The sequence below is a fragment of the Schistocerca serialis genome, chromosome 1, assembly GCF_023864345.2.
Source record: "Schistocerca serialis cubense isolate TAMUIC-IGC-003099 chromosome 1, iqSchSeri2.2, whole genome shotgun sequence".
Classification (NCBI taxonomy): Eukaryota; Metazoa; Arthropoda; class Insecta; order Orthoptera; family Acrididae; genus Schistocerca; species Schistocerca serialis.
Genome location: NC_064638.1, coordinates 604,801,588 through 604,826,210, shown reverse-complemented (window position 1 = coordinate 604,826,210; position 24,623 = coordinate 604,801,588). Strand labels below are relative to the sequence as shown.

General features: G+C 39.2%; 1 protein-coding gene across 1 annotated transcript in view; it reads right to left on the bottom strand.

Moving 5' to 3' along the window:
- LOC126477335 (palmitoyltransferase ZDHHC6-like) overlaps window positions 1-24,623 on the bottom strand; it is a 118,952-nt gene that overhangs the window by 71,903 nt on the left and 22,426 nt on the right. Inside the window, 2 exon segments of the mRNA XM_050103609.1 lie at window positions 4,907-4,991; window positions 5,353-5,534. Of these exon segments, the coding sequence (XP_049959566.1) occupies window positions 4,907-4,991; window positions 5,353-5,534 (267 nt within the window).

Below are 24,623 nucleotides of genomic sequence, written 5' to 3'. Positions count from 1 at the left end.
GTCATTCCAATCCCGGGAGCGGAAAGACTTACCTTAGGGGGAAAAAAGGACGGGTATACACTCGCACACACACACATATCCATCCACACATATACAGACACAAGCAGACATATTTAAAGACAAAGAGTTTGGGCAGAGATGTCAGTCGAGGCAGAAGTGCAGAGGCAAAGATGTTGTTGAATGACAGGTGAGGTATGAGTGGCGGCAACTTGAAATTAGCGGAGATTGAGGCCTGGTGGATAACGGGAAGAGAGGATATATTGAAGAGCAAGTTCCCATCTCCGGAGTTCGGATAGGTTGGTGTTAGTGGGAAGTATCCAGATAACCCGGACGGTGTAACACTGTGCCAAGATGTGCTGGCCGTGCACCAAGGCATGTTTAGCCACAGGGTGATCCTCATTACCAACAAACACTGTCTGCCTGTGTCTTTCCGCCGTCCACCTAACCTTCGTAACCTCTTAGTTCATCCCTATGAAATCCCCAAACCACCTTCCCTACCCTCTGGCTCCTACCCTTGTAACCGCCCCCGGTGTAAAACCTGTCCCATGCACCCTCCCACCACCACCACCACCTACTCCAGTCCTGTAACCCGGAAGGTGTACACGATCAAAGGCAGAGCCACGTGTGAAAGCACCCACGTGATCTACCAACTGACCTGCCTACACTGTGACGCATTCTATGTGACCAGCAACATTCGCATGAATGGACACAGGCAGACAGTGTTTGTTGGTAATGAGGATCACCCTGTGGCTAAACATGCCTTGGTGCACGGCCAGCACATCTTGGCACAGTGTTACACCGTCCGGGTTATCTGGATACTTCCCACTAACACCAACCTATCCGAACTCCGGAGATGGGAACTTGCTCTTCAATATATCCTCTCTTCCCGTTATCCACCAGGCCTCAATCTCCGCTAATTTCAAGTTGCCGCCACTCATACCTCACCTGTCATTCAACAACATCTTTGCCTCTGCACTTCTGCCTCGACTGACATCTCTGCCCAAACTCTTTGTCTTTAAATATGTCTGCTTGTGTCTGTATATGTGTGGATGGATATGTGTGTGTGTGCGAGTGTATACCCGTCCTTTTTTCCCCCTAAGGTAAGTCTTTCCGCTCCCGGGATTGGAATGACTCCTTACCCTCTCCCTTAAAACCCACATCCTTTCGTCTTTCCCTCTCCTTCCCTCTTTCCTGATGAGGCAACAGTTTGTTGCGAAAGCTTGAATTTTGTGTGTATGTTTGTGTTTGTTTGTGTGTCTGTCGACCTGCCAGCACTTTCATTTGGTAAGTCACATCATCTTTGTTTTTAGATATATATTTCCTACGTGGAATGTTTCCCTCTATTACAACAAAACCGTTTCCATCACAATTACAAATAAACCAAAATTTCTACCACTCAGTCAATAATCTGGTAATGATAAAACTAAAAGATTGTTGTGGTTGGCCATCCTTCTCATCTTGTATGGGAAGTCTCCCCTGACCCGCAGTTCCGCGTGACTTTCCCAAAATTTACCCCTTTTCCTAGACCTCTCCAGTCCTTTTCCTTCACCCTTCTTCCTTCCCCTTCAACCCTTCTGCCTGAAGAAGGAGACACTGGCTCCAAAAGCTTGTCAATCACAACAATCTTGGCGAGTAGATTTTTATCCATCTAGTTAAATAATTTTATCAGTCAATAATATAGCATCTAGCATAAAACAGAAGATACACTACGGTAGTACAGTCAAAAGATAAAATTTGAGGATTAAAATACAATCACACAATCTGGTGCATTAGGATTAATAAAATAGTAATTCAGAAGCAATACGTGTTCACTAACCTGAATATCTACCGATAGGCACACCTTTATAGATGGGACAAAATCCAAGGAGTATGATGATGCTCAACAACATGTTTATGAGTGCCCTTGCCGATTATAAATGTATGAATTTTGTGAAATGCACAAAGTAACCATTCAGAAGTAATCCTACTGTGATAGTGGTGGTGATGAGAGGTTGGCATCGCTCCACATCATCCCTTCGAATGGTTGGAAGTTAAAATTGACAAAGCATGCTGTTACGAATGATGGAGAGTAATTACATAGAATACAATACTATGAAAATGGATAGTAAGAAAAATGTGTATCTGAGAGGGAAAACACAATGAGTCCTCACCATTACACCTTTGAAAAGTAGCAAGGCCATTAAAAAAATAGTTAAAACTGACTGCTCACAAATTACATTAACAACTTTTTAACATCTTGGTTTTATGTTCGTTTGACTACATGTTCATAGTAAAAAAGATCATACCTGAGAAAATACGAGAGGTAAAAATCACACTACTGACTAATTGTGACTGGTTGTTCACTTGATAAAAAACATTCCATAAGAGCAGGCCCCACAAAAGATAAAATTTTGAAAGTTTTACAATAATAGTGTTGTCAGCTACAATTGATGACAAATCTTTGGAAAATCTAAAGGCCAGTCTTTGTTACAAAATAAAATGCATTTAGCTAAAAGACAAGGTTATATTGCACACACTGTATACTGGAGGATCATTTTGTCTAAAAGGGTAGCTGCAGATTGTGGGAAAAGGTCATTTATCAGTTTGGACATCACCACTTCCATCCATCTCTGTGGGTGGAAGAACAAGTATTGTGGTCAAATGCTGTGATTTATTGATTACAGCTTGTTGATCATTATTAGAAAATGCTCTTCTTCGCATACTCACATCTTTTCTTCTCATTAGTAAGATAAGAGCATGAAGGGGACTGGATGATCTTATTCTGTGCTATCCCAACATGCATCTTTGGCTCCTGCATCCCTATGTCACTGCCCCTGATTCCCATTTCACGAGATCCAACAAGTATACTGCTTTCCCTTGGTTCTGAATGTTTACGACAGTGTCTTGAATGTTATGAATCATTCTCTCTTTTGGGTATATTTCCACTACTGACTAAAGGGCACAGAGGGGTTTGTGACGTTTTCTCAAAATGAAATACAGTTGTCAACTTCACAATTTTATATTGAAATTTAGGAAAAAATTCATCAGTAGAAAATGGTCAAACAGGTATGTAAAGTACTAGAAGCATACTACAAAAAATAATAAATATTGGCTTATAGCACATATAAGCAGATATAAATATCTTCATTAATGAAGCATAATGCCATGACATATCACCAAACATACACACTGTATGCAATAATTACAACCACAGATTTTCTTATAGTGAATTAATCACACATATATAAATGTCAAGTTGATGCACTAGAAGCACTGAACAAATACTTTTTATGTGCTTTTATATAATTAAGGTATACTAAAATAGTTATGCATGTGATAAAAAGCCTCTGCTGCCATTTTCTAATAAATTATATTTTCCTAAGGTTTGTAGAGTTCCACTCATGACAGATTAATCTGTCACAGTGATGACAATTTCATATTGCAAAAATATATACCACCTTACTGCAAAAATACTGCCTATGAATGAAATCATAACTTTGTGATGTGTTAATGACTCTGGTAATAAGAGGACAGGCAGAGCATCCTCACAATGAGAAGACTTGCCTTCCCATATTTTACCGAGAGTAAAGCCACTGCCTTTATTCCTCAGGCTATCAGTCACTTGTATTTCAACAGCCTCCTTTAGAATACAGACCCACAATGAACACAGTCTATCTTCGCAGCTCCATTTGTTCATATTTCATTCAATCCCTTGTAGCAACATAATGTTCCGCAACCATAGATTTTCTCGGTTGCTTGAGTTTGGTGTGTCTCCTGTGCTTCCGGCACATTTCTTTGATTGTCTGCACAGTCTGCTCATGTCTGCCCCACCAACTTGGATGAACTACAGTAGAAACCCAGTTTATGAAACCCCATCACTGTACCTAATAGGGCACAAACTTTCAGAGGTGGACAGAAAAGGCATTTAATGTTACACTGAGCCAAGATACTGCGGACTAAGGATGTATTCAAGGAGAATGGGTACGGAGGGAGACATACGACTTTCAGGCAGAAGGTGCAGTCCGAGAAAATAGAACACAACAATATGGTTAAGACAATGGTGTATCCATCATAAGTTGGCAAAGTGTTGAACAAAACTGACAATTTTGACACAACATGACATTAAATGCTTTCTCTGACAACTTCCAAACACACATGCATTATTCTGTTTGGTAAGGATGACTTGGGGTAACTGTGTGTCTATCACATTCCATTCAAATATGATAAGGTATAAATTTGGCAGACTGTGCAGACAGAAGATGACAGGTGCCAGGAGCACGGGAGACATACTGAACTCAAGCAACCAACAAAATCTGTGTTTGCAGATCGTACAGCTACAAGGAACTCCATGAGATACGAATAAAATTGAAGTATGAACAAACAGAAGAGCTACAACAGCCTTCATCATTTTGCGACTGTGTTCTAACAGAACCTGTTTACATGCAAGCTGTCTATAGCCTGATCCTTAGAGATAGCCGTTTCACTCTCAGTGAAGCACGGAACCCACTACTCAATCAACTGCAGTCACACTCTTGACTGCGAATGATTTCCGAACCCACCGGGATGACAGAAGCACTAAGGGAGCAGAGTTCACACCCAGCATTCAGTGAGTGCATCCCCTCCACCACACCACCTGACACGATGCTCGGCCCTGCAGTGAGGAAGGGGGTAGGGAGTATTAAGACTATAAAGGATGCACAATGTAGCAAAGCTGCTCATTCTACAGTATCACCTGAAGATGATGACATGGTGCTCTTGTCAAAATAGTGTGTTACGTTAATGTCTGCATTCATTTGGCAGCCGACAGCAATACAAACATTTTACAGTTGTTTACTTTTGTTTCCAACCATGCATTTTAAGAAATGCTCAAGATAAAAACCAGTGCCAAAGAAACTTTCCTGGCTCCCAGCAAAACCCATATACTTACATTTCCCACAATGGTGAGATCTTGGAGCTTTATAACCATGACACACATTACAGAACTGCAGGTATTCCGAATCATCTGGATTCTCCTATCCACCATCAAAAGAGAAAAGAACAAAGTCTTCAGTTACTGCTAGAAATGTACAAAACTAATTAACAACACTGATTCTGAATTTTGAAAGAGTTTTAAGTGACACTAGCTCATGACAAAACAAGGTTGACCCAAAACTGACCTTACTAACACTACTTAATCTGATAAAGATTCAATAATAATAAGTGGTTCAATACATATACCTGGTTACATTTAATGATAATAACTGGTTACATTTGGTCATAAACCTGCATAGTGTGTTTCAGTGCATTTCACCATAACAATATGTGAAGATAATTACATTGAAGTCCCAATTAATTTACATCTACAGTAAAGAAACTGTTGAGTAGATTACTCACTGGTTGCCAGTTTGGTGGTAGGTATCCTGGGCCATCAAAAATGGCATTTAGGAAATTACATATTGTCAATCCACTAAATAGCATGAAAACGGCCAAGTTAATAAAGCCACTAATGGATTCTGCTGGTGGCCACCACATACTGCAGCAGTGTACCATCATGAAAGTAATGATTTTGACAATTCCTGTTTTAATCAGAAAAGTGAATATATATTACATCTGAAGAATCATATGTCTTAAATAGTTATAGCTCAGCAATTGTAAAGCAATAAATCAAACAACAAGATTCTTTTCTTAGCACATAAAAGGGTGTATACAACATTCGGGAACACTTTCAATTATTTATTGCACAAGAACTAAACATTGTACATATGTCATACATATTGCATTTTGAAGAGAAACTCTGTTTTATTTTATTTTATTTATTCATTTTTTTTAAATTACAAACATTTGATATGCGAACCAGGAGTGACCCGGCAGACATTAATACGGTAATCTCGTACGCGCTCCACATTCACTTCACTCACACTGGGACATCCGCTTCTCTTTGCTGGGCACAAGCAACCCGTCGTAACGAATTTCTGTGCCAGAGGTAAATGGTCTCCCTTGTTGGTGGCTTCTTACTGTACACGGTTCTAAACATACGTTCAACAGCTGTAGCACACTTGTTTTTGTCAAACTCCAACATACAGAAAGCTCACTCCGCACCTGAACTCGCCATGTTTGCAACTAGCGCTGACTATCGGCAAACTACCAAACTACGCTTTGGCAGTATACATTTAAAAAACACTTTCAGGGTTTCTCTTCAAAATGACATATGTATGATATCTGTACAGTATTTGGTTCTCATGCAATAAATAATTGGAAGTGTTCCCGGACTTTATGTACACCCTTTATTACAGGATTAAACCTATTGTAAAAACATATCCAGCTTTACATTTGACAAGTTTCGATAATTTATTTTTCCTTTTCACTACTTGTTACTGACTTCTTATATTCAGACTATCTGCTTCAATTTATCACTTCAAACTTTTTGTCGGGTATCAGAATATTACTCAGACTATCAGAAGAGTTTACTTAGCATCAAGGGACACAGTGGATAATGGGCTTATTTCACGTTACAAATTGTTTGTAAAATTACAAGCCAAGTCATCAGATCATCAAAAAGTATCCTATTCAAGAAAAAAATAAGCTCCCCTGGCAACAAGTAAGACCTATTTGCAACAGTGCACAACAATGGGACAGGAAAAATTAGTGAGGAAATGAGGTAAACAATGAAGTGATCAATGATAGTTCCCAAAATTGCAGATACTTTTAATGACTTTTTTCTGTGTGTAGGAGACAAATTAAGCCTGACAACATACTTTTTAGGTAGCCTACAGTTTCAGCGTTCCAAAAGTTTGATAAAATTCAACTATTTGCTACATCTCCAAAATAAGTTTTCAACTCTCTTAAAACTAAACGCTTAGCCTAGTGATTACATTGTAATTAGTGGTAAAATAAAATCAGTTCAGCTGAATGCTGTAATGTTTTAATTTACTTAAATAATGAATCTTTTCAAAGCAACATCTTCCCAAACACATTTAAATATGCCATTATCAAGTCACTTCACAAACAAGGTGATAAAACATTGATAAAGACTTACTGACTCATCTCATGAGAGACAGTATTTGAAAATACAGTGCACAACAGAACTTATAAAACTCCCACTTTAAAAAAAATAAAGTAGCAAATAAATTGGATTTCAAACATGATTGTGAACTGAATTGGCTGTGTAGATGATATACTAGAATCAATTAACCAAAATTTATAAGATTGAGAGTATTCGTTTATTTGTGTATTGTTTCGGATCGTGTGAATCATGATGTCTCATCATAGCCAAGATACAATCATACAGAGTACCTCTGAACATATATGTGATTAACTCGATGAACATTTGACTGACAGGACTTGGTAAGTTATAGCAGATGGGCACTGTTCTACTGCAGATAGACTTGCGCAAAAATTCCACATGGTGAAATGAATTGCAGCTCGCTTTAAATGGGAATACATGTAACATAATGCCTACAACAAAGAGAAAGAACCAAATAACATCAGACTAGAAGCTTAGTGGAGAATATCTTCAACACAACACACTGCACAAGTATTTAGGAGAAATACTAGGATGCGATATGAAATGGGACAGTTACAGAAAATCGGTATTCAGTCAGGAAGGCAAATGAAAAACTTCAATTTGTTGGAAAGATTCTGGAAAAATGCAACATGTCTGTAAAACAAATCACCTACAAGATGCTACTGTGACCAAATCTAGAGTACTGTTGCTGTGCTGAGGGTCCTTTTCAAGTAGGCATGACGACGGGCATCAAACAAATTCTGAGACATTCGGCTAGGATACACCACAGGTTGGCAGAGTCAATATGAAAGTGCAACAGTAATGCTAAGGGAACTTAAATGGAAATCTTTGATGAAAAATTGTGAAGCCACAATGCATTAATTTCGACAATTCATATTCAAAGAAGACTGCATGACTATGCTGACACCACCTTATATCATATGTAGCTGTCATGAGAATAAGAGAGATTTTAGGGTCTATACAGAGGCCTATATAGCCACTTTTCCCTCGCTCCATATGCAAATGGACAAAACAGAAAATAAAAAATACAATGTACCATCCACCGTGCAAAAGACAGTACCTTGCAGAGTGTACAAGTAGATACAGATGTAACGTTTTAGATATTATGGAATAATAGGCATATCAGTTTCATTTTGTCTTATATGCATGGGAGAAAACAAAATGCTTCAGTTCCATGTTGTTCATGTTGAAATATGCACTCAGAATGTGAACCAATCAGACATAGGTTGGACTGGGTTGAAATGGGGGAGGAGATTAAAAGGTGAGGTTATCGGTCTCATCAGATTAGGGAAGGATGGGGAAGAAATGCAGCCATGCCCTTTCAAAGGAACCATCCTGACACTTGGCTGGAGTGACCTAAATCAGGATGGCCACATGCAGGTTTGAATGTTGTAATCTGGAAAGCGAATCAAACGCGGCACACCACAGAGTTCTATTTTGGATCCTCTGTTGTTTCTCATATATGTAAAAAATTTCATTTGCATTGTCAGAAGGTGCAAATTTTGTCCTTTTTACAGTTAATACAAGCATAGGAATAAAAACTAGTAGCAGTTTTCTTACTGAAAAGTAGTTAATAAGATATCTGATGAGACTCAGTATACATAATTCAGAGCTTCTTAAACCTCAAGAGGTATAAAAATAGTCTACTATTATCGATGAATAATTTGAAGTAGAAAGAGTTACATTATGTGGAAAATCCATATCCTACTATTAATATAATGTCTTAGGTCAGTCACATTTTCAGTATGCACGATTCCTGAGATAGGTGATATAAAACATTTATTGGGGAAGTTGGACTTACGGTGGTAGAGTTTTTAGCATACTGAAGCATTAAAAAAAATTATACTGGTTGCTTGTTCTAGAATATCCAGCAGAGCCATCTTAATAACAGAATTTCGTACCTTGAAAAATGCTTTACAACATATACATCATCATTTCTCTTTCCCAAAAAAAAAAAAAAAAAAAAAAAAACAAAAAAACAAAAAAAAAACCACCTGTGTTATATAAGTATGTTACAATGTCACACTAGGATCAAATACAATCTCCCTAAATAAATCAATAAATTAACATTAACACAGAAAGGACTAATACACAAGGCTACGTAAGACCTCAACAATCTGTCAGAGCATATTAAATGTCACATTGGCGATATGGTTGTCTGCAACTGAATTTAAAAATTTTTTGCATTACTACTCTTTCTCCACTGAAAAGATGCTTCACAAAAATTCTTAAAACTGTAGTGAAAGAATTTGGATTAATCAGATTTAACAATGGGGTTATTAGTCACTCATTTCCTAGTAACACTAATAGCTGTATAAGAGATTGCATGTCAGTATAAGAATGGCCTGTGAACCACCCCTTCCCCTTTCTCCCAGAACAGAATCTTGTTGCAGAGGGCACGATAAGAGAGACATTACATGTGGTTTTTCTGATTTCTGGAGGAAAAAGGCAATTTATGGCATTAAATGGTGGTGCTCTACCTATGTAACAAATTATTGAAATACGAATATGGTAAATGAAGAGACATGATTAAATAAAAAGTACAGTAAAGAAAAAATGAAGAAGATGGTAATGAACATATGAAATACACTAGGATTGAAAGCCTCCAGGGATACAGGGTTCTCAAGTTGTATCTATTGAGAAATTCAATTTTCCTAACAAGGAAATTAGACTTGTGATAATAACTGCTTTCTTGTAGTTATTTTAACAGTACTGTAACTACCAATTTTGTGTGTGCGCACACCACTTCACAGTTCGTGTGTAAAGTTTGTGCTCGATTTGGTCACTAGAGGCCATATGGCCTGCTAATACGACAGCAGTGCTTACGCAGCTTGCCAGTCGTGCCCCCTGTTGGATCTAATGTCCATATAGGCTGGAGCGCAAGGCTCCTCTGGCCATTTGTGTATTGATAATTGTATTGTACCTTGTCTTCCATGTGCTTGTACTGTTTGAGCAATAGTTTAGAGTGTTCTTGGGTCAGAACACTTTTTTGGCGATGAGAATGAGATTCAGCTCCACGTTTCACTTCCGTCATTGGTTCTTTGAGTTTAATTCCTGGAGAGGCAGTGCTTAAATCACTTTTTGAGCAACAGCAGGTGCTGACATTTGCTATTTCCAGTTTAACAACTACATTGGCAAAACCTGCGGCCCCATCAACAACATATTCACTGCTGTTTCCTCCAAACAATGATGCACCAGAAGACTGGGATGCTTACAAAAAACACATGCGGCAACATTTCCAGGTATCTTGGGTAACAGACATAAACCTGTGCAAGGTCCTTCTCTTGTAGTAAATTTCATCTTGCATTATCAGTTGTTGTCAGCTCACTCCCTTACAAAAACCTTCAATTCTTTCTTTCAGTCAGCTGTGTGAGCTACTACTTTCCACCTATCACTGTAAACATACTCTCATTATTGCTACTCATGTGGAGTTTTACCTCTCCCAAAAACAGCCAAAACAGTCATACAGGCCATGGGCAGCAGAACTACGTGGTCTTAGACATCGTCATAACTTTGTGACAAATGCAAATCATAGGTTTTGCTCCTGATAGGGAAGTTCGAAAGCAAGCTCTACAGTGTGAAAATTCTACACTTGCAGGTGTATTGAACATAGATCAGTCATTTGAAGTTTCACAGGCTGCAAGTAGTCAGACAGAAGTCTGGTCCAAAGTTTCACAAATCAGTTCCTCTCACCCCCTCCCAGACTTCAGTCAGTTTGAAATGGAACAGACACTATTGCAACAGTCCAGCAGACATCTCAGCATCGTACATGTAATCATCGTCTACAATAACAACAGTCCACATTACAACAACAACAGTCACATGTACAACAGCAACAGTCACATGTACAACAGCAACAGTCACATGTACAACAGCAACAGTCACATGCTCTGCTGGTCTCATGCCCGCACTGCTTCATTCAACATGAATGGACCACATGTCTCAAGCACTGGGCAATGTGTAACAGGTGCCATAAGAAAGGTCACTTTGCTTCTGTATGTAACTCCTTTCCAAACCTCAGTGAGGATGAAATGAACATGAATGTGCTCGGTGAGTCAGCAGTGACAGTGTCATAACACAAGTTATACACTGAAATGCATGTGTTTAACAAACCGTTCAAATGCAGGTGGACACGAGTGGAACAGCAATGAAATCTCAGATTTACGTAGATTTGGGTTCTGTCCCTCTGACTCCAGTGTCACACAAGCTGGTGAGTTAACACAAGCAACAGATTCCCATTCTTGGACAGTTTTCTGAAGCTGTGACTTACAAGGCTGTGGTTCATTCACTAACATTCCTATTTGCTGACAATGCTTACACTGAAAATCTGTTTGGTTTGGATGCTTTTAAGCTGTTTGGATTCTCCATCAATGATGAAATGCATGTGGTTTTTGATAAAGTTCCATATCAACAGTAAGGTGCTCTCTGTGCCAAATTTGCCTCTCTGTTTTCTCTGGGACTGGGTTGTGCAACAGAATTTCAGACCTGTATTACTATGAAACAGTTTGTCTGCCCCTGTTTTTCCTGGGCCCGCATGGTGCCAGTAACTTTACGGGATCAACCAGATGCAGAATTAGATCAATCTTAAATCCCTTGATGTTATTCAACCTATTTCCTCCAGTGAATGGTCAACACAAAGGTGACAGTAAAAAACCTACCAGTAAATTATGCCTCTGAGGTGGATTTTAAAATCTATTAATGTACAGTCAATGATTGAGACCAGTCCTTTGTATTGCCCTGATGAGCTGTTAGCAAAATTATTGGGATGGGGTGGGGGGTGGGGGGCATTATTGTTCAAAGACTGACTTGGCACATGCATATCTACGGCTGCTGGTAGATGAGAAATCTAAATGCCATCTAGTTATCAATGCCCCATTTAGGTTTTATCCACGCCGGCATTTGTCTTTCGGTGAGGCATGAGCACCAGCAGTTTTTTAGTTTTTCTTTTTCTCTCTCTCTCTCTCTCTCTCTCTCTCTCTCTCTCCTGCATCAACTATTAAGATGACACAGTATTGTCTGGTGACTTTAAAGAGGATCATCTGCAAAACCTTTGTGCTCTATTTCCTGTTTTACAGTGTGCGGGGTTAAAGTACAATTTTAACAAGAGAGCTTTCTCAATCATCAATTATTTATTTGCATTTTGAAGTGTCACATACTGGCATTAAACCACTGTGCCACCATACTGAATCTATTGATGCGTTGCCACACCCCATGTTCACCATGAAATTACAGGCAAAATGGATGCCAGTAGTGATCTAGATTACGCATGGCCAAAGCCTTTGCGACATCCACATGGCTGCGAGGAGGGTGTCACGATGCATCGACCAGATACGACCTCGTGTGGGCGGCTGCACACTGCGTGCACCTCCACCATCTCGTGCCTTCATCTGCCGAATCATCTCGTACATCATGGCTAGCGCCCTCGCCTTCACTGCCACTGCCAATGTTTTCAAAACTGCCTCTTCTGCTGTGGGTGCCTTCTTCAGCTGTCAGGGGCCATGTTGGGAACCCGGCTACACTGTTGCAGCCAATGCTTCCATCTCTACCACCTCCAGCACAGTTGGTGCCACCAGTTCTGCTACCATCTCCTTCCCTGTGTCTGGACTCTGATGTGGATATGGAAGCTGCACCAGCATTGCCTGTCCTCCTATATGGCCTCTCACAGGTAGGTACGCACTGCACACCAGTCCGCACTTGTGCCACATATGACCCTATGCACCGGTGGTGTCTAATCACATGACTCAACAACCTACGTCGACCACAGAAGAATGGATGTGAGCGCAGTGCTCACTTCTTCATAAAGGAAGAAGAGTGCTGGAACTACCAGTTTTGTGTGCGCACCGCTTCATAATTCAGGCATGAAGTTTGTGCTCAATTCATCTGCCAGAGGCCACCCGGCTTGCTAACACAACAGCAGTTGCGTGAGCAGCCTGGTGGCTGCAACACCTATTGGAAGTAATGTCAATATATGCTGGAACACAAGGTTCCACCGGCCAATTGGGTATCGCTAATTGTGTTGGTCCTAGTCTTCCATGTGTGGGCACTGTTCAACCATTAAATCATAGTGTTCTTGGGTTAGAATAAACACTGTTTGCATTAGTCATCCATCAGAATCTGTGGTAAGGATTGTTTTAACTGTGTGCCACGGCTTTCATACATCTAGGCATTCAACAATATTTGAATTGTTGAAATTTTTATGCAGCGACACCTGATCTGGTATCTAGTAGGAAGATATATCCACATGCGAGCTTAAAATGTACAGCATGAATATGATACAGGAAAATCAACTTTCCTTGGGAAGTGCTATAGAATAAATTCTTTTATTTAGTGTTATCATCCTGAGTATGTTGAGATAGGTGCTTATTTGCCACACCTCTTCCAATTTATGCAGAAGCTGGCAACATAGGTACTACATCCTTACACCAGCTCCGGGGGATCGAAGCATCAACAGTTCCATCTGACAAACTGCCTCAGTTACCTCATCAATGTGACCATTACTTAGGATGCCAATGTTGCTCAATTCCAAATGTGTTCCCTATTCTGTAAAGGTTATATAGGAGACTGCTGAGAATCACAGTATTGAAGAGATTCTTGGATGGAGCAAGTTTTGATATGGATGAACAATCAAAGTAGAACTATCAATTCCACTACACAAATGCCTACATTCACTTGGTAGAGAGTAGTGTTTGAAGAAATTCTTATTGAAATATGGATACCAACTGTTTATCCACCTTTGGAACCATATGCCTATATCTTGCAGAAGCATCAAATTTTTGCAGTACAGAGAAGAATCAATAGTGGTAAATTCCTGTAACTGTCATTCTTAATGGCATGCTTGAGATCCAGTCACGTGGCAGGAGAGAGGATGTGCTATGGTGAGACTAATGTTGTCATGAGCAGAGCTTGAGTGCCCAGGGCCTAAGAGGGCTCTTTGTAAACACCAGTAAAACATAACATAGCTGACCACCATTCTATAAATGATCTCTAAATAACCAAATGTTAGTATGTGGAAGAAGACTGAATAACAAAAGTATTTTGGCATTTTATTTATTTCAGGCCCACTATTAATTAGAAGTTGCTGAAACACTATTTTCAATGGAGTATAACCTACCTCCACCAGAAGGCTGTCTATTGGGTTCATATACAAAAGCTGTTGTTGTGATCCAGATCCCACTGTGATATACAGCACTTAATAATACTAGTGCATATGGCTTAGTGGACCTATAATGACGCTCCCATAACAGTAGTCAAGTTAAGGTACATGATACACAGAATTTTTGGAGACTTCATTTCCTCCCAGAAGATATTTCCAAAGTAATATAAATTTCTGTATACAAGTAGCCTTTGTCTACTTGATGTGTGACACACACACCAGTTTACTAATGAGTAGTAAGAACAGGAACTGGGCACAGTTAACAACTGTTAATGTTTGGTGACATAAGTACAATTTGCAATGTGGATGAAAAGGGCTAAGTTTGCAAAAGGGTACAACATGTGATTTCATCAATGAAATACAACAACCATGCTTTAACCTATGTCTGTGTTCCACGTAAAGGCATTTGGAGATATCTGTTGGACCGGCCAGGAGCGGAACTGTACTAGAAGCAAAGATCTCGTCAACATATACTGCCAATAAACATTAGTTTCTGTGGCAGTTACAATTCCATTTATTGCAATGGCTAAAATGGTGGTATTTAAAACAGCCAACTGCAGTATTCCATTTTCTTGTTCACATGTTACTAGAAGTCGATCCAACACTAAGACAAAAGACTTAATTTGCATAGAAGGGCAATTAAGCTAATCAGTTAATAATTTCCTAACTGTGAAGTTTCTGTCAGTTTCATAATTTGTATTGTTACACTTTATTTCTTCTGGGTTAGCAAAATTCCTTTTTGGCATATCTTGTTGAATGTTGTTAGTATGCCTGATTTCCCACTATTAGTGATGTGATGGCAACATATTCTGTCAGGTATTGAGGAGGCATCTCTCACTGTGCTACTGCACCATTAAATTCCTCATCAGTAATATGGGTGTTGTATGTTTAATGCTTCATGGAGTGGAAGGAGAGAGTATTATATTCCCCAAAAGTATGATGTACGAGTGCTGGAGACACTGGAAGATATCAGAGGCAAATTCAGACTCTGGCCACACTTTGTTGCTAATGAACTGCAGATTAAAACTGAACAAATTGCAGAAAAGTACGAAATTAAAAGGATAGGACATTGTAAATTAAAAGAATCAGCAGTTGCCAAGAGATTTAAAAGTCAGCATCATGCAATGATTGACTGAATGAGGGGAAATGAATGCAATAAAAGACTAAGAGGTAGCTTTGATAGATGAAATACATAGTCAGCCAAAGGTCAAACAGACACAAAGACAAGGCTTAGCAGAAATACTTGGATAACACATGTAAGGCTGAATTCAATTCACAGAATGAGAAAATACAAAAATACCACAAACGAAATAAACAAAAGGGAAATAAGATGTCTAAAAAATTAGACTGACAGAAAGTACAAAAGGTACAAAGCAGGAATGGGTCGACGAGATACAGATAGCTGCAGAAACATTAATAACTATGGGAAGGTAGGATGTCGCCCATATATAAATTTAAAGAACTTTGGAGGAAAGAGAAGAAGCTGTATGAATATTAGGAGCTAATACGGCAAACCAGTACTAAGAAAAGATGGAATGACTAAAGTGGAAAGAATATATAGGCGTAGAAGGGCCATACAAATCAAACTAACTCTAAGACCCTCTTATGGAAAAGGAAGTAAATAAAAGTGGGATGGGAAATATGATACCACAAGAATTATTTGACAAAGACTTAAGTGGAAATAAGGCATGAAGTAGATGACATTCTCTCAGAATTATTAAGATCCTTGACAGAACATACCCTGATAAAATTATTACACTTTGTATGCAAGATATATGTTGTTGTTGTGGTCTTCAGTCCTGAGACTGGTTTGATGCAGCTCTCCATGCTACTCTATCCTGTGCAAGCTTCTTCATCTCCCAGTACTTACTGCAACCTACATCCTTCTGAATCTGCTTAGTGTATTCATCTCTTGGTCTCCCTCTACAATTTTTACCCTCCACGCTGCCCTCCAATGCTAAATTTGTGATCCCTCGATGCCTCAAAACATGTCCTACCAACCGATCCCTTCTTCTAGTCAAGTTGTGCCACAAACTTCTCTTCTCCCCAATCCTATTCAATACCTCCTCATTAGTTACATGATCTACCCACTTTATCTTCAGCATTCTTCTGTAGCACCACATTTCGAAAGCTTCTATTCTCTTCTTGTCCAAACTAGTTATCGTCCATGTTTCACTTCCATACATGGCTACACTCCATACAAATACTTTCAGAAACGACTTCCTGACACTTAAATCTATACTCGATGTTAACAAATTTCTCTTCTTCAGAAACGCTTTCCTTGCCATTGCCAGTCTACATTTTATATCCTCTCTACTTCGACCATCATCGGTTATTTTACTCCCTAAATAGCAAAACTCCTTTACTACTTTAAGTGCCTCATTTCCTAATCTAATTCCCTCAGCATCACCCGACTTAATTAGACTACATTCCATTATCCTCGTTTTGCTTTTGTTGATGTTCATCTTATATCCTCCTTTCAAGACACTGTCCATTCCGTTCAACTGCTCTTCCAAGTCCTTTGCTGTCTCTGACAGAATTACAATGTCATCGGCGAACCTCAAAGTTTTTATTTCTTCTCCATGAATTTTAATATCTACTCCGAATTTTTCTTTTGTTTCCTTTACTGCTTGCTCAATATACAGATTGAATAACATCAGGGAAAGGCTACAACCCTGTCTCACTCCTTTCTCAACCACTGCTTCCCTTTCATGCCCCTCGACTCTTATAACTGCCATCTGGTTTCTGTACAAATTGTAAATAGCCTTTCGCTCCTTGTATTTTACCCCTGCCACCTTCAGAATTTGAAAGAGAGTATTCCAGTTAACATTGTCAAAAGCTTTCTCTAAGTCTACAAATGCTAGAAACGTAGGTTTGCCTTTTCTTAATCTTTCTTCTAAGATAAGTTGTAAGGTCAGTATTGCCTCACGTGTTCCAACATTTCTACGGAATCCAAACTGATCTTCCCCGAGGTCGGCTTCTACCAGTTTTTCCATTCATCTGTAAAGAATCCGCGTTAGTATTTTGCAGCTGTGACTTATTAAACTAATAGTTCGGTAATTTTCACATCTCTCAACACCTGCTTTCTTTGGGATTGGAATTATTATATTCTTCTTGAAGTCTGAGGGTATTTCGCCTGTCTCATATATCGTGCTCACCATATGGTAGAGTTTTGTCAGGACTGGCTCTCCCAAGACTCTCAGTAATTCTAATGGAATGTTGTCTACTCCGGGGGCCTTGTTTTGACTTAGGTCTTTCAGTGCTCTGTCAAACTCTTCAGGCAAAATCGTATCTCCCATTTCATCTTCATCTACATCCTCTTCCATTTCCATAATATTGTCCTCAAGTACATCACCCTTGTATAGACCCTCTATACACTCCTTCAACCTTTCCGCTTTCCCTTCTTTGCTTAGAACTGGGTTGCCATCTGAGCTCTTGATATTCATACAAGTGGTTCTCTTCTCTCCAAAGGTCTCTTTAATTTTCCTGTAGGCAGTATCTATCTTACCCCTAGTGAGACAAGCCTCTACATCCTTACATTTGTCCTCTAGCCATCCCTGCTTAGCCATTTTGCACTTCCTGTCGATATCATTTTTGAGACGTTTGTATTCCTTTTTGCCTGCTTCATTTACTGCATTTTTATATTTTCTCCTTTCATCAATTAAATTCAATATTTCTTCTGTTACCCAAGGATTTCTATTAGCCCTCATCTTTTTACCTACTTGATCGTCTGCTGCCTTCACTACTTCATCCCTCAGAGCTACCCATTCTTCTTCTACTGTATTTCTTTCCCCCATTACTGTCAATTGTTCCCTTATGCTCTCTCTGAAACTCTCTACAACCTCTGGTTCTTTCAGTTTATCCAGGTCCCATCTCCTTAAATTCCCATCTTTTTGCAGTTTCTTCAGTTTCAATCTGCATTCATAACCAATAGATTGTGGTCAGAATCCACATCTGCCCCAGGAAATGTCTTACAATTTAAAACCTGGTTCCTAAATCTCTGTCTTACCATTATATAATCTATCTGATACCTTTTAGTATCTCCAGGATTCTTCCAGGTGTACAATCTTCTTTTATGATTCTTGAACCAAGTGTTAGCTATGATTAAGTTATGCTCTGTGCAAAATTCTACAAGGCGGCTTCCTCTCTCATTCCTTCCCCCCAATCCATATTCACCTACTATGTTCCCTTCTCTCCCTTTTCCTACTGACTAATTCCAGTCACCCATGACTATTAAATTTTCGTCTCCCTTCACTACCTGAATAATTTCTTTTATCTCATCATACATTTCATCTATTTCTTCATCATCTGCAGAGCTAGTTGGCATAAAAACTTGTACTACTGTAGTAGGCATGGGCTTTGTGTCTATCTTGGCCACAATAATGCGTTCACTATGCTGTTTGTAGTAGCTAACCCGCACTCCTATTTTTTTTATTCGTTATTAAACCTACTCCTGCATTACCCCTATTTGATTTTGTATTTATAACCCTGTAATCACCTGACCAAAAGTCTTGTTCCTCCTGCCACCGAACTTCACTAATTCCCACTATATCTAACTTTAACCTATCCATTTCCCTTTTTAAATTTTCTAACCTACCTGCCCGATTAAGGGATCTGACATTCCACGCTCCGATCCGTAGAATGCCAGTTTTCTTTCTCCTGATAATGACGTTCTCTTGAGTAGTCCCCGCCCGGAGATCCGAATGGGGGACTATTTTACCTCCGGAATATTTTACCCAAGAGGACGCCATCATGATTTAATCATACAGTAAAGCTGCATGTCCTCGGGAAAAATTACGGCTGTAGTTTCCCCTTGCTTTCAGCCGTTCGCAGTACCAGCACAGCAAGGCCATTTTGGTTACTGTTACAAGGCCAGATCAGTCAATCATCCAGACTGTTGCCCCTGCATCTACTGAAAAGGCTGCTGCCCCTCTTCAGGAACCACATGTTTGTCTGGCCTCTCAACAGATACCCCTCCGTTGTGGTTGCACCTACGGTACGGCCATCTGTATCGCTGAGGCACGCAAGCCTCCCCACCAATGGCAAGGTCCATGGTTCATGGGGGGGGGGGGGGGGGGGGGGGGGGGGCGGGGGGGCAAGATATATGAGGCAGTCAAAACAATCACAGACTTAGATTACAATTTTTTTATAGCAAAATGGAAAGACAAAGAGGCCAACTTCGATGAATATCAGTTTGGGTTCTTAAAAAATGTATGAACAGACAAGGCAGGACTGATCCTACAATTTATCTTAGACAGCTGAAGAAAGATAAACCTACTTTTATAGCATTTGTATATTTAGAGAGAGTTGTTGACAATGTTGATTGTAATACACTATTTGAAATTCTTAAGGTAGCAAGGATAAATTTCAGAGAGTGAAAGGTTATCTACAACTTACATAGAAACCACACTGCATTTATAAGCATCAAAGGATCTAAAACGGAATTCAAAATTGAGGCAGGAGTGAGACAGGATTGTAGCCTATACCCAGTGTTATTCCATATGTACACTGCACAAGCAGTAACTGAAACCAAGGAGAAATTTAAAAAATAATAATAAGTTTATGAGAATATTTAAAAATTTTGAGGTTTGTCGGTGATACTGCAATTGTATCAGATACGTCAAAAGACTTGGAAGAACCATTGAGCTAACAGGACTGCAAGATGCACATCAACTAAAGGAAAGTAAGGGTAATGGTTGTAGTCATATTAAGTCACGTAATACTCAGGGAATTAAATTAGGGAATGAGACACTAAAAGTATATGAAATTTGCAATTTGGGCAGATTAGAAAGAACATGGAATGCAGACTGACAATAGCAATAAAAGCATTTGTGAAAAAGAAATTTGCTAACTCCAAATAAAAATTGGAAGATAGGAATTACTTCCCGAAGGCACGTGTCTCATGTAGCCTTTTACTGAAATGAAATTTGGATAATAAACAGTTCCGACAAGAAGAAAATGGACCTTGCAATGTGGGTTACAGATGAATGCTGAAGATTAGAAGGGGAAACTGAATAACTACTGGAGGTATCAATTTGGTACTAGAGGGATGTGCGTTAGCTAAAACAGGAGAGGTGACCATGACTTGACTACAGCAAGTAGGTTCGAATGGTGCAGATTGCAGCAGTTATGCAGAGAAGAAACAGTTTCCATGGGAAAGATTAACATTGGAGAGCTGCACCAAACTAGGTAATAGACTAAAGACTATTAACAACTATACATTTTATGCTGAGTATGAAAGACTTCATTGCTGGTAATTATAGCCATTTTGGCTGGAAAGGCATGTCAACTTATGCACTTCAACTTTTCACACACTTAAGCAGGCAGTGTATGTGCAGTCACTGAAGCAACATGTATTCCAAACAGTACTTTTTCTGTTGTTTTGTAAGATACTGTGCTCTTGCCATTATCCATTTGAATTTGCTGACCTTTATGACATGTTTTTAAGGTTGTTTTCAGTAAGCTGCAGAAGTTTTACCAGGAAGCCCTTACACATCCTCCTTACAGTCTTGATATCTCCCCACACAATTTCCATATTCTTGGTTAGATTAGATTAGATTAGATTTACTTTCATTCCAATTGATCCGTAGTGAGGAGGTCCTCCAGGATGTGGATCATGTCAGAAAAACAACAATACATGACAAATATTTACAACTAAAACAAATAAGCTAATCTACTATTCCACAGGTCCCAAGTGGAATAATCGTCATTTTTTAATTAACACTAAGAGTCATTTTACAAATACTAATGCACTGAATTTAAAAAAAAAAGTTTATTTATTTATAAGGTAATAAACATGTAATACAACTACTGTAATACTTATTTACAATGAACACATTACTGCACTGAAATGGTGCAGAAGTTAGATTATACTTACACACACACACACACACACACACACACACACACACACACACACACACACACACAAATTTTCACTGAACACATCACTGCACTGAAATTGTGCAGAAGTTATGTTGTACTTATATACAAATCAGTTGGTTTTACTAAGAAATTCATCAATGGAGTAGAAGGAGTTGGCCACCAATAAATCCTTTAGGCTTCTCTTAAACTGAATTTCATTGGTTGTTAAGCTTTTTATGGCTGCTGGCAAGTTATAGAAAATGTGTGTTCCTGAATAATGCACACCTTTTTGTACAAGACTAAGTGACTTTAAATCCTTGTGAAGATTATTCTTATTTCTAGTATCGATTCCATGAATTGAGCTGTTGGTTTGAAAAAGTGATATATTTTTAATGACAAATTTCATTAAGGAATAAATATATTGGGAAGCAGTAGTTATTATCCCTAGTTCCCTAAACAGGCTTCTGCAGGATGTTCTTGAGTTCACACCACATATAACTCTTACTGCGCGTTTTTGTGCCGGAAAACTTTAGCTTGGCTTGATGAATTACCCCAAAAAATAATCCCATATGACATTATGGAATGAAAGTAAGCATAGTATGCCAGCTTTTTCATTTTTATATCCCCTATGTCTGACAAAATTCGCATTGCAAACAGAGATTTGTTAAGACGCTTCAGCAGTTCTGTGGTGTGCTCCTCCCAGTTGAATTAATTATCAAGCTGTAATCCCAAGAATTTAATACTGTCCACTTCTTCTATCTTCTTGTCATCGTATGTTAGACATATACTCGTGGGACACCCCTTACAAGTTCTGAACCGCATATAGTGTGTTTTTTCAAAGTTTTGTGACAAAGAATTGGCTAGGAACCAGTGAGTAATGTCCACAAATATTTTATTGGCTGATCTTTCTAAGACTACACTTGTATCATCGGCAAACAAAACGAACTTGGCATCTGGTAATGTTACTGATGAAAGGTCATTGATATACACAAGAAAAGTAAGGGCCCCAAAATGGAACCTTGTGGGACCCCACATGTAATTAGTTCCCAGTTGGATGATGCCTGATAGCTTGATACATGTCTCTTTCCTAATAACACCCTTTGTTTCCTGCCAGAGATATAAGATTTGAACCATTTTGCAGCATTTCCTGTTACACTATAATATTCTAGTTTACTTAAAAGGATATTGTGATTTACACAGTCAAATGCCTTTGACAGATCACAAAATATACCAGTTGCCTGCAATTTTTTGTATAATGAATTAAGCACATTTTCACTGTAAGTGTAGATAGCCTTCTCAATATCAGAACCTTGATATGAAGGAAGACATTTGTGGCCATCGATTTGTTTCAGACGAAGAGGTGCATGTGCAATTCCACAGGCAACCACAAAATTTTTCCATTTTGCACTGACCATCTTCTCTCACAACAGGATAAATGTATCAGCAGTTATGGCGATTACTTTCGAAATAATAAACAGTTTACTTACTTACTGCCTCATTTTCATTTGACTGCCCCTTATAAAATAGTATTTGTAGCATCCTGGATGATTCAGTCAACGTCTTTCACTTGGTTTTAGTCGGCAACATGAAACCACCAAGAAGGTGGGGTAATGGTCACTGTTAAGCTACTCATCACGAGCAGCCTTTGTATCATTGGTACTAAGCTTGAGCTACATAGTTTAACATCACTGGTGGCAAAAGCACTGTGTGCAACATTAAAGTATTTCTATTAATCAATAGACAAATGTCTAATTTCTTAAAGAGATTTTCTGACAACTTCCATCTATTGCCCATATTTGTGCTGCTGCAAAAACTTGCCAAGGTGCTGGAGGGTGGATGGATCATAACTGCATAAATTCTTCAAGATCCTGATTTTCTACGAGGGTCATTCAGAAAGTAAGGTTCAATTTCTTATAGAACATAAACTAACACAGATTTATTTTCAAAAGACTGTTTTTATTTAATTCCTTAAATGTTTCTCTATTTTTTTATATAGTTTCCATATTTGTTTAAACGTTTGACATAATGTTCCACAAGCTTTTGTATCCCTAAGTCATAAGTCCGCTGTCTGTGAAGCTAACCAGTCTTTAACTGCTTCTTTCAACTTGTCATCTGCTGTGAAGCACTTGCCACTGAGAAGAAACTACTTTCGGTTGTCAAACAAGTGAAAACCACTGGCTGCCAAGTCTGGACTGTACTCAGGGCAGACAATCTGTTTCCATCCAAAAGATCGGATCAGATTTTGGATGTGAATGGCACAATGGGGTCTGGCATTGTCATGCAGCAACAAAACGCCAGACGTCAGAAGGCCATGTAGCTTATTTTGTATTGCATGTCGAAGTTTACTGAGGATAGTGCAGTAACTAACTGGCTAACACAACTCCAGGTCAATCCCAAAACACAACTGCCATAACATTCCAAAATACAGTTGCTATAACACTGCACACTGAGATTATCTGCTTGGCCTGGACTTTGATCAATGATGCCATTCCATCGACTGACATGTAGACTTTGGGATGATGCGAGGCATCTTGTCCCATAAGAATATTCTGGGAAAAAAAAAAAAAAACACAATCACCTTCCTTATGATACTGGTCAAAAGAACAAAGAGCACAACCCATTCTTTCCTTTTCTTGTTTCTCAGTAAGCAGCCTGGGAACCCAACAAGCGCACAATTTCGGAAATTGCAGCTTCTCAGACACAATTTTGTGCACAGCTGTTCTACCCAAATTCAAAAATTACAGAGCTAAAGTTGAAACTGTGAATCACTGGTGTTCACAAATCTTTTTGTAGACAACATTGACCAAATAATCTGAGATCACTGATGGTCAGCCTGCTCATGGTTCATCACGGGCATTTTCCCCACCCATCCTTGAAAGCTCTCACTTCAACATTTTGCCATCACTCATCACATTTGGGCCACACGCCTCACTTATCTGTCAATAAATTTCCACCACTGCAACATTCCTTTGCTGTAAAAAACCAGTAGAGTGACCTTATCTGACAGGTGGCACGCTGATCATTTGTTTTAAACGATTTTGGACTGGCACTGTAAACAGCACACTACGACAATACCAATGCAAATGGTGGTGTTTGATGAGCAAGGCATGCCATGAATCAGTGTGTATTCGTATTTCAATGTTCACGCAAGGTTCAGCAGAAGGGTTGAAGGGGAAGGGAGAGGGGTGAAGGAAGAGGACTGGCAAGGTTTAGGAAATGGGGGGAGTTACAAAACAGGCACCCAGAGCCCTAGATCAAGGGAGACTTACCGGACAGGATGAGAAGTAAAGACAATAATTATTACATTTCTATCTGCACAGATAGTTGAATCAGTTCCATTATTATGTGGGATATGCTTGATTTCATGTGCAAAGTATGTTTAATGATATCCCCCTGTGTGACACAGAAATTGCTTCGCAATTGCATACTACAGGCTCCCTGCCGACGTATCTCCAAGAGACTAATCTCGCCCTCAGGTCTCTAGTAGCTTGTAACCGCTGCCATTTTACTGTAGTCCCCACACCCACACACTGACGATGCGACACAGAAATTACTCCGCGATTGCATACTACATGCTTCCTGTTGACGTACGTCCCAGAGTCTAATACCAGCCTCTGGTGTCTA